Raw genomic sequence first — 11,462 nt, forward strand, 5'->3', positions numbered from 1 at the left:
ATGCACCGACCAATAGGATTGAGAGTTTTACGCCCGCAGTGATACATGACTCCGCCCCCGGCTTCCATTTCTGAACTGAAGGGACGCCGCCGCTCCGTGTAGACTACTCGCCTTTTTTATACACTCATTTAAGTAAATAAACTAGGTTCTCTGACGTTAATTAGGACTTATGCTTAAAGGTATCGAGTGAAACGGCAGTTATTTTTCATCGTGGGGTGGCTGGAACTGTAGCTAGCATTTTAATCCCCATTTTAACTTTACTAAGCGGCGTTTTCCGCCGTTTTTTTCTTTCCGCCGCCCCGCTCACTACCCCCTTGCGCGTGAGTAGGGGCCTGCAACGTTGGTTTGGCCACGAGGAGCGTCGGTACAGTTGGAACGATGGCGGAGTTCGGTAACGGACTGGCGGAGGAATCTCTACTAGATTCAGACCCCGGACATCCCGAGCTGGAAGACCCGGGAGTCGGTGATGAAGAACCGGGGTTAGAAGAGGGGGAGGCCTCGATTGAAGACCCGGTAAGTGAAGGGCATTGTTTCAACTGAGAGCGCACATGGTTACCGGGTTACGGTATGGCAAAAGCGTATTAAGTTGGGTAGTGAAAGCAGCGATATGTGTCAATTTAGTCCACGTATATTGGGTCACATGCGTTGTGCGTTACTGCTATCGCCATGTCTATGTTGACCACCATTGTGGTTCACGCAGTGCAGTATAAATGGGTGGTGACATGCGTTGTGTCGGCAGCCATCTTGGCGCAACAGCGGCGCTAGTTTCTCTGCGCCAGAGAGCAGCTCGAGCTGTTGAGGGGGGGAATCCTCGTCTCAAAAAATGTGAAACGGAGATGCAGGAGACATTCAGGGGCGAGGGTAGGACAGGCCGTCGCCATTAACCGCCGCTGAGCGAGTCTACCTGCTTGAGAAGGCGACCTGCTTACGGTAATGATTTATTTTATATTTGTATTTCCCCAGTTGTGCAGGCTGCTGCATTACAAAAAACCGGTGTGTGCACACGCAATTGGCATAGCATCAGCAGGCTAACATTAGCTTATAACAAGCTCCAGTATTAAGTGCTGCAGCTAAAATGACCAAGGGACATGTCAACCGTACTCACGATATAAAATGTGGCTGTTCACCTTCAACTACTTTAAACCGGCTAGCTAGATTATGTTGCCATAACAGGAGCCTGGCATGCTATCAGGCTAGCTCATTTTAACAAAGCTGGGGTGGAGACAGACATGCACCTGCCTGGCCATCGCTGTCATTCATTGTCAGATGGTTGGCATTGGCATCAGTTGGACACAAGATCAATTATGAAAAAACAAGTCGGGCTGCCTATTCTTTTTTTCCATCACCTGCAGACTCGTGCACAATCCATGATTATGTATTTGCAGCATGCCCAGGTGGGTTTTGATGTTGCGCTGCTGTCTGTTGGGCAGTGAGAGCGCGGCATGCAACGCAGGGGTTGCGGTATTTGAGGGGCTGGGTTTGCATCCTTCAATGTTTTGCAAGCCTGAGAGAAGGGAGGGGACTGGATGAGCTTCCACTGAATATGCGACAACAAAAAACAAGACCCAAGGTGTCGTGTTGCTGGTTTTTTATACAATCTTGCCGTGTAGGTGGATTACTTCCCCTCTTCCATGATCTCCACGTGCATGTGGCTAAAGGGTGGATAGCTAAGAAATGATGGGGTACATCACATGCAGTGTGAATGTGGTGCACTCTGCACTGCAGCCCCCCACTCTCCTTTTGTGAAAATACCCTGCTTTTTATATGGGTGTCTGTGTCACTGCACCCTGCTGTACAAAGAGCCTTTACATTACACATCCTGTCAGCTCAGGCCTAGATGGGGCTGGACTGAATTCCACAGTGCTGCAGTGCACCACTGTTGGACAGGGGGGTCCACTCCCACGTGAGGACATCTCTCAGTTTACTATAGGAATATTTCTTTTTGCAGTGATTGTTTTGTGGGTTCCACAATGTCTTTATTCCTCAGACCTCATCAGCGTCTCTGGCCCAAATATGTTTCCAGCTGAGTTTCCTAAAAGACTAATTGAATTTCAGTTGTATTGGAGCTGCAGCACATACATTTAGTTATCAATTGACATGTTCACTGTCAACATATATTAAATGCAAATGTCTATCACGTGCATGAACCCATAGACATGTCAGCCAGAAATATTGTATTTATAACTGAGCGAAAAAGGGCCCATATTCACTTTTATGTATAGTGCATATGTCACATATTTTCATTGCCTTAAATTATGTACTGGAATTGGTATGATTTACTTGTGTTCAAATGTTATAGTTGGGCAGAATCAGCACACATACTTGGTTCTCCTTAGATTGAGGTCATGTTAGGACTGCAGCATCACTTTCACATGTGCAGCATCTCCTTCTCCGCTGCCATCTTCCTGCAAGGCTGCAGCTAACAGTTGCACTGGTTTCATTATGATTTAATCTGACTATTATTACCTGGATTTACTAATAGTTGGAGATGTTGGTTGTCTAATGCCGCACTGCCACTTCCCTGTAGCATACCTTTATCATCCACTATATCAAGTGATAATGACACTTGTAATAACTCACAATGAACTGATGGATTTGTCTGTGTTGCAGGAGCTGGAGGCAATCAAAGCCCGGGTGAGAGAGATGGAGGAAGAGGCAGAGAAGCTGAAGGAGCTCCAGAACGAGGTGGAGAAACAGATGAATCTCAGCCCCCCACCAGGTGCGTTTGTGTGTTTTTGTAAGTTGGGAAGCCTCTTCCCTCTCCAAATCTGTCCACATGTTCAATTTCTCCCCTACTGTCAAATAAATTGAAGTCAAAATTATGAAAGAACATCACAATACTCGCATAAGAAATTAAACTATTGAATCCTCTTCAGCCTGTAACCCCAATTTACAGTTTTAACGTGTGTTAAGATATGCACTTATTTATTATTGGAGTGTACAAAGCTGTGATTAATCCCTCCCATGTACCTTTGTTAGGTTTGACATCTAAATATATATTTGATGCATGGCTTTGTTAAATGAAGCCCGTTTGTTTGTCTCTTAGCGGTACACTTGATTTAATAATACAGTAGAGTAGTGTAATAGCATAGCCCCAAGTCTGCTATTTGAAGGCTGTTTCCATACAAATGTTGTGCATCAATTACTTGATGCACAACTTGCAGATCAATGTGTATCTTTAAAGGTTTGATAATGCTGCAGAAATGCAAACATCAGAGAGAATGGTAGTGAATAGGGGGAAAAATTCAGTACTTCACAAATAGTCTTGAAACAAAATTTAAAAAATCATTTGGAACCCTACACCAATTTCAGATAATGGACTTAAGTTTGATGGACCTAACATTGTAAATGCACTTAAAATATAAAGTTTTCTTTCCCCTGTGCAGTCGGCCCTGTCATCATGTCCATCGAGGAAAAGATGGAAGCAGATGGCAGATCTATTTATGTCGGAAATGTAAGTAATGGTCCCGTTTAGATGCCATTTTGGCCACATTTTCTGTTGCAACTTATGAAATCACGGAAAATCAATTCTAATGATTTTTGACACATAATCATGACTTAAAGGTGGGGTAGGTAATTTTTGTGCACAGATGGAAGGCTGACAGGCCATCCACTTATTTTAGATGATTCAGATGATTGGTCGTGCTTTTTACAGTACTACAGCTTCCACAGATGACATTTTTTCAAAGGATTTTTTGCCAAAGCTCTTAAGATATTCATTGCTATCGAGATGTTAAGAGCACTCCATGGAATATAACAAAGTATCCCGAGCCGGTTTCTCAAACTTTCCTACCCCACCTTTAAGAGTGATGCAAATCTATTAGCCACGTTCATGTTATACCCGCTGATTGTGTGTCCTTCCTCTAGCAAATGCTTAATTGAAATTAGGTGGTGGTAGCTCAAAGACTGGGATATTGTTAAAGTATTCCCAGCCCCTTTCTTGCTAGAAAATGACTCTCAAGAGCATTGTTTGGGTCTTTCACCCCCCAACCCTCTCCCCTCTCTGTCCCCAGTGGGTGTTCTGGTAAATGGTTTTCTCTTTGCTACTCTGCCATAAAGCTGCGGGAAGCACCCTGGCAACAATTGTTTTATTTACAGTGTCTTAAAACTCAGCAATGGAGCCCATATACTTCTCTAGTGTTTCGTTTAGGTAGCTAAACACTGGTGCCCCTTACACACAAACCATTTTAGGGTTGCATGCCATAGAATGAGTCAAAGCTGTGTATAAAGGAGTAACTGAACTCTAGAAGATATTCATATTCTCATTTCTAATAACACTTAAAAAAACTAATGAATGTATTTGGGCTCGATTTGATGATGTGTAGAGTTTTTGTTATCCATTTATATCAGTCTGTAAATGTAAAAAAATTGTGGATATGCCTTAAAGACTAGCACACAAAATGTCCACGATGAAGCATATCCTTATGAAAAATGAATCTTGATATGTGCATATGCTTAAGAAGTGGTGATGCAGCTCTCTTGGTGTCTAACCTTCTATCTCGTCTTTCTGCAGGTGGACTATGGTGCCACGGCAGAAGAGCTCGAGGCTCACTTTCATGGCTGCGGTTCAGTAAACAGAGTCACCATCCTATGTGACAAATACACAGGGCATCCCAAAGGGTAACACGCCATCATAATACTGTGTCTCTCATAATGCAGTGTTTGAATCAGTGGAGGGGTGGATCCCAAGTTGTATATCAAATACACCAAAGTCACGCCGTTGGCAGAGGGGGGAAAAAACTGCTCTGGGTAGACAGCTTTTTTTCCTTCTCATTAAGCATCTATACAAATCATGAAGTTTCAATAAAGCTGGATGGTTGAATGTGATTGCTTTTGTTAAAAAAAAGCCAGGGCTCAACAGTAATGTTTCGCTGGGACCAGATTTGAACAACTGACAGCATTTTGTGAGTGGCGCTTTCACTTTTACTTTTTGTTTACATTTTTTTTTTAGCAGATAACACAAATCTGGTATCCGTTGCTGACATCATACATTTTTCATTAAACTGTTTGCATTAGATCACCAGAGATTGCTTTATTCAAACTCATTTATTCAGAGTGTAATATATCTTTAACAATTCAGATATTTGTGATAACCTTGAAAAACGAGAGTTAATTCTATCAAATCCATAAGTATTATTTTTAACTAACAGTCATGCAATTTTAATGACAAATCAATTAGTTACTGGGCGGATAAGTCAGTTTCTTTACAAAGAATCACACAAAAGCACCACTTCAATATTTGTGTTTGGGGCCGCAGAGTCCTTTTCACCTGTTCAATGGGAGGACGTTTTGGGTGTCTGGATGTAGAGATAAAGACCTCAGAGATGTTCGGACTCCAATGACATGACTTAGAAATGGTCCAATGGGTACGGACACTGTTCCTCCCACACGCAGGGATTATTCAAGAATCTAGGTTAGCAAATAGAGCTGAGGGGAATGTTTTTGTTATAACCAACCACACATACAAGTCTTGGAGTCAAATTGGTGTTTTAATAATCATAGATTCAAGTGAAGACAACTGAGATCCCATTTATTCTACTATTTATCAAAGATGAAGCAAATCAAGTTTTCCACATCCAGTTGATTAATCTTTTTGTGTTTTCTTCAGGTTTGCCTATATTGAGTTTTCAGACAAAGAGTCTGTTAGGACAGCCATGGCTTTGGATGAGTCCCTTTTTAGAGGAAGGCAGATAAAGGTAAGATTCGCTCATTGAGATTTCAGCAGTTTACGGTTGTAATGACAAGTGTGAACGGGAAACAAGACATTCACGGTTACTTACATTTTCTCTTAAATGAGCCTAAGCATGTTTATCCCTTGTGTAACTTTATCTTGTGAATTGTTGAACTCAATATATTGTAGCCGAAGTAACAGTGACTACATCAACAACATATTTGGCCTATATTGACACTGGGTGAACAGTGAGTGGAATGGCTTTATATGCCTTTGCCAAAGCGGCACATGATTGGAATACAAACACCAGAAACCTTAATATATCTTGTATTTCCAAGTCGGAAACAAGACGGTTGTGAATTTTTTTCCCGATTTGAGATAAACCTCTCAATAATAATCAGGAATTTTAGCAGCGTTCCTAAAATCTGTTTTTATAAGGTCACATTCATTTTTGTAACTCTTCGCTCCTCAGGTGGGCGCTAAGAGAACAAACAGACCCGGCATCAGCACCACAGACCGCGGCTTTCCACGGGCTCGGTTCCGGTCACGTGGAGGCGGCGGTGGCGGAGGAGGAGGAGGTGGAGGCGGCGGAGGAGGAAGCTTCTCGTCGAGAGCGCGCTATTACAGTGGATACACACCACCCAGAGGCAGAGGCCGGGCCTTCAGGTGAGCTCACGCCGAGACGCCTCTCTTCTGAGACCCTGGGAGAACACTACATGCACTGCACCTCACTCACTGTTAGCTTCTCTAAGGACAGGACGCACGAGGCAGACTATCATGACCAGCCAGGAGGGCAAAATGATTTACATAGACCTGTAGATATTTATTATTTATTTGTTGTACAGACAGAAAAAATGAAACTAAGATAAGGCTGCTATTCTACAGCTACTTAGATTTTCCTTTAATGGTTCAAAAGTATTCTGCTTGTATTTAAAAACAATAACGCGATGAGGAAGTATATAATGTTATAATATACAAATATTGTATTGGTTCGCCATTGTTTGTAGTGTCCGCAAACTGGAACCTAAATCAAATTCAATCCTGCCTTCAACTTTATAGTGGTATATAGATTGTTTTGGAGACTTTAATAGAAACACAGGTACATGCCATGTGGTGGGTTTAGAAATCACAAAGGTTGTGGGACTACGGGGCTCATTGCATGCCACATCACATATAACATCTCAACTCTGTGCACATCAGTTTGTTCATCCCAGGCTGTACATACACTCTGCATTAGTTGGAACTAAGTCGGTCAGTGCCCATTCTTCGGTAATTAATCGACAACACAAAGATGCTGCTAAAACTCCGGCAGCTGCTTCTTATGCTAATGTCTTTTGGAAATATGGGATGTCATTTGTAATTGGATCCTTTTTATAGCAAAGGAATGATCAATCATTTTAGTCGGTACTGTGACCCTTAGCATTGCTTTCTCTACGGGGGAATTGTGGCAATTGTTTGCTCCATCCCATCAATAGTGTGTTCGTAATGCCATTACTGTGATCCATGTTGACCCACAGAGTTAGCCTGGTGTTGATCAGTGTTGTGCACAGGGTGGCTTTCTACATGGTGTTTTGTTAGACCTCTGCAGTGAGACCCTGGCAGTCTTTTGTAGTCTTTATTTCTACTGCAAGGCCATTATAACTTAAGACGTTCACAGCATGAAATGATAAAAACACCTGGCAATCAACTATTAACTGCAGTTTCTAAATCTGACATAAGGAACAAGGTCATCTGTTGTCCCTTTTACTGTAAAATGTGGCCAGTCATTGAAAGCAGGAATAAATCCAGGCTACAAAGAATGTCAGTGGTAACTCCATAACTGAGGAGGTGTGGCGCCAAACACGTTGATCAGCATGCCAACTTCCCTACACATGCACTGAGCTTTGAGATCGAGAGGTTCTGATTTGATCCACCCTGCTACGCATCTGGAACCTTTTGCCTTGGCTGATGCTTCAAACTTAATGTCCAACAGCGGATATTCCAGGAAAAGATGCTGCAGCAGTTCTTTTGGAAAGCGCTTCATACGGAGATCTGTATTTCAGTCTTGAAGACAGTATGCCAAGTTCTTCTGACGAGCAGCTATTTATTCTAATTATTTTAGCTTGTGTAATTTTCTTTTAAGTTATTCCCATGCTTCTTAGTAGTATTTGTGCAATGAATTCCCATTTCAGCAAGACTGCCTGTAACGGCTTACATTTAGAGATGTAACCTGAGAAATGGTTACATCTCTGTTCATTCCTTTGTGTGAGAAAGAGTCTGAACCTCAAGGTCAGAATCTCTCTAATCACTCTGTGCGCTCGCCCCCCGCCCCCCACATACCAAGAAGCCCTAACCCTGCCACTGCTGAGCGGCAGGACAACGCACACAGATATGTGGGGAAGCTAAAGGGTTGTTGATACTACATCAAATCTGCAGAAGCTTAAAGAACTGATAGTCATGTGTAGTTTATCAGCGTAAAGCATTCTTTGCATTTTCCTTTAAAGGCTTTAAGTTGTTGGTTGGTGTGCTAGGTTATGTGTGCACAGTTATGTTAATATAATGAGTGGCAAAAAACATGCATATTAACAGTTCAAGATGTTGATGAGTAAATTGCGGTCAGTCAGATGGAACATGGCAGTTCCGAGATTGTGACATATTTGTTGTTGCCAAGTGATACAACTGTATTAATAATCATAGAAAACACCCTTAAGTGTATCACAGATAAGCACAATGTGTGTCTGTATTATCATACAGCATTGGTTAATATGTTCTAATCACCTACAGAGTAGCAGGCAGAGAGTTGTTCCACCCTAAATGGCCTTGGTCACATCTTGCAGAGGAGCAGTCTGGCTGCTACATTAGGAATTCATCCCTCCTCTTCTCAGGACTGTGCTGCAGCTGAACAGAATCATGCTCAGATCTGAACCAAATAACGCTTTTCACGTGTGCCTTGTCTTGTTGGAACACATCCATGGTGAAGAATAACACAAAATCTTTGCAATGACCCATTGTGAGCTTGGGAAGATTTCATAGATTGAATAGTATTAATGGGCATAGGGAAGCCCTTGCACCTTGGCTGAAAGCTAAATCAAGTCATTTATTATAACTTGCACTTTGTAAATTGGCCTCTGTCTCCAGCTTTGCATTGATTCACATCCTTATTGTCATCTTCCCAAGTATACACGATGGAAATTCGAGATTTTGACATGAGCCAGAAAACGTACACGATGCAGAATATCTTTGCCTTCCTGTGCTTACGTAGAGTGTATGTCCTTGCATGTACATAACCCCCTCCCACACACATACTCCAACCCAGATTCACATTTACAGCGTTCACTCCCAGAAACGAGGGTTCATTACTGCAGCCTGACCTCAGCATCTAGACTGACAACCACGGACTTCTGTCCCAGTGTGGCCTTTTTTCTGTTTGGTGCCACTGAATGGTGTGTGTGTGTGTGTGTGTGTGAGGAAGAGGAGATGTGTGTTGGGATTGTGTGTAAGGCAGTGTTGTGAGTGTAAATAATAATGCTGCAGTTGTGAGTCCCCCAAATTGTCAACTGTGTCGGTGTGTATGTATGTGCACCGTGTCTTGCTGGGGGCATGTGTGGTGCTGTTTGTCCTCAAGGTCTTTCCCCACAGTGACCCCAGAGGCGGCTCTCGCACACACAGAGAGAGAGAAAGAGGGAGAGAAAGTGCCTTTGCTGTCCCCTCACACCCACACACTAATGATTATTCCAATATCTGGAAATTAAACACTTTTTCTCTCTTGACAAAGCTGCTTTCAGCTTCTTTCAGCACTTTAGTCCACTCCTTGTCAATACCCTTAACATGGTATGTCGATATATTAATTGTGAACGCTGTCATATTGAAATATATAAATATATTTTTTCCCCTTCAGTTCGCAGACTCCTTCTCTGGCCACAATCTCACACACATTATATCACACCAGGAAATTGGTGTCAGTCTTCTTAAGCCAACCAGAAAAAAAACTCACCCTCTTTTTCTCTCTCTTTTCCAGGGGCCGAGGGCGAACAACATCGTGGTATTCCCCTTACTAAACACCCCCCCCCCCCCCCCCCCCCCCCAACACTCCCATACTATCAACCCTCTCCCCTCTCTGTTCCCATTTAAACACAACAAAAAAAAAACACTCGCACACACACAATATGAAAAAAAGTCCCCAACAATAAAAGAAGAGAATCCCAGAAGAGAGAAAAAAAAGACCAAAAAAAAGGAATAAAAAAAAAAAGCTCTCCTGGACAGAGAGACTGACTGGCCGCAGTGTGCGATTGTGTGTGAGCGTGCGTGTGCGGAGGTTGGTGCGTCACCCCTGGTAAGGTATCAGTTGGCCATTGGGGAGAGGAATCGGTGGCTCGTTTCTTTGTTTTTTGAGGGAGGGGAGTGTGGGAGGCGGGGCATGTGGGGGCAGAGAAGATGGTGGTATCTCAGGCTGCAGATGTGTCTCCTTTGGTCTGGCTGTGACCTCCTGCTTTCACACCATCACCAACACAGCTCACCCTCCACCACCACCAAAAAAAACAGAAAAAAAAAACATGTGGGGGGGGTGGGTACGGCAACAAGAAAATCAACTGTTATGTTTTTTAATGTACCCTACGTACATATGTGAAACTTCCACTCAGCCAGGATATATGTTGTGTTTTTAAGTTTGTGGTTTGGAGTATATCATTACCTACCCATCCCAAACCCCCCCCCCTTTGTGTCTGCCTCACCCCTTACCCTTGCTGCATTTTATAACTCATGCTTTTTCTCCCCCCTGCCCTGCTGTTTGGCTCATCACACCATGGATTGTGTTTTTTCTCTGGACAGTGATGGACCCTCAGTGTTCAGTGGGATTGTAAATGCTTAGTTTTTTTTTCTTTTTTTCTCGTGGGTGGGGTCTTCCTGCTGACCCCCCTCCCCGCCGCTTGTCCATATTGTCACCTCCAACTCAGGCATGGCCACAGCTCGTTTTATTCATTTGACAGGCATCAATGTTTTTATTTGCGTGCACCCCTCCCTCCATCCCCCTTCTCCCCTCCCTCTCGCCCTCTGTGATCCTTGTCTCCCGTCTTCCCCCCCTCCCCCGTCCTCTCTCTGTATATTAGACCACTTCTTGTCGTTTCAGGTTTCAGGACCAGTGGAGGCTGACGACCCCTCCCCAAGTGGCGCAGGCCCCCCCCACTGTCTCTGCAGCGTCTCTCTCTCTCTCTGCTCCCGCTATGCACACTCACCCCATCCTGTCCGTGTGGGGGGGAGGGGGGCAGGGCGACCACAGGCCTGCCGCGGGGGGCATTTACTACAACAGCAAACGCTGATGATGCATTTAGACCCTTTCACACGTCGACACACAGAGGACACACACACAGGACACACACAGCAGCAACACAAGGCATGTTAACAGGCAGCCAATCCAACACATTTATATTCAGAGAGCTGACGCCAACTTAGCGGAGTGGCAGGCTAGTCTGCGTGAGGGTGAGGAGGGCAGGACCAGAGGCGAGGGTGTTTTTCAGGGGGTGTACAGCGCTGACCTTAAGCCCCCCCCCCTTTCTCTGATGACGCGCAGTGCAGCCACGGCTTCTCTGAGGAAGGTCGACAAGCTAACGGCATTGAGTATTAATTTAATAATTGGAGTGGGCCGGAGCTGTTATTTTAGGATGGGGAACTTCAGGGGTGGGGGTTTGTGTGGAGACTTTTTCTTTTATTGAAAAGAGGGAGTGGGTTTGAACAAATGTTTTGCTTTTTTTAATTTTATTTTTAACCCATGAGTCTGTAATTAGAGAAAAAAAATAAAGACATTGTGTAAAAATTA

At 43.7% G+C, this 11,462-nt stretch overlaps 1 protein-coding gene across 3 annotated transcripts; it reads left to right on the top strand.

Annotated features, from left to right (window-relative positions):
• The first annotated feature begins 64 nt into the window (after positions 1 to 64).
• Positions 65 to 11,462, top strand: pabpn1 (poly(A) binding protein, nuclear 1). Of its 3 annotated transcripts, none has more exons than XM_034108491.1 (7): positions 65 to 513; positions 2,611 to 2,719; positions 3,387 to 3,454; positions 4,514 to 4,620; positions 5,609 to 5,696; positions 6,144 to 6,337; positions 10,776 to 11,462. In XM_034108491.1, exons 1-7 carry the CDS (start codon positions 379 to 381, stop codon positions 10,963 to 10,965), a joined length of 891 nt encoding a protein of 296 aa, XP_033964382.1. In that variant the 5' UTR covers positions 65 to 378; the 3' UTR covers positions 10,966 to 11,462. The 3 variants fall into 3 exon arrangements, with proteins under 3 accessions (XP_033964382.1, XP_033964383.1, XP_033964384.1); XM_034108492.2 differs by having other exon boundaries at positions 9,669 to 10,869; XM_034108493.1 differs by lacking the exon at positions 65 to 513 and adding an exon at positions 781 to 930.

Source organism: Pseudochaenichthys georgianus, chromosome 20 (assembly GCF_902827115.2).
Source record: "Pseudochaenichthys georgianus chromosome 20, fPseGeo1.2, whole genome shotgun sequence".
In the NCBI taxonomy this organism is placed as follows: domain Eukaryota; kingdom Metazoa; phylum Chordata; class Actinopteri; order Perciformes; family Channichthyidae; genus Pseudochaenichthys; species Pseudochaenichthys georgianus.

Coding starts and splice junctions, on each gene's coding strand:
- pabpn1 (XM_034108491.1), top strand. CDS start 379: ATGGCGGAGTTCGGTAACGGACTGGCGGAGGAATCTCTACTAGATTCA. Junction 3,455..4,513: donor GATCTATTTATGTCGGAAAT/GTAAGTAATGGT, acceptor GTCTTTCTGCAG/GTGGACTATGGTGCCACGGC. Junction 5,697..6,143: donor TTAGAGGAAGGCAGATAAAG/GTAAGATTCGCT, acceptor TTCGCTCCTCAG/GTGGGCGCTAAGAGAACAAA.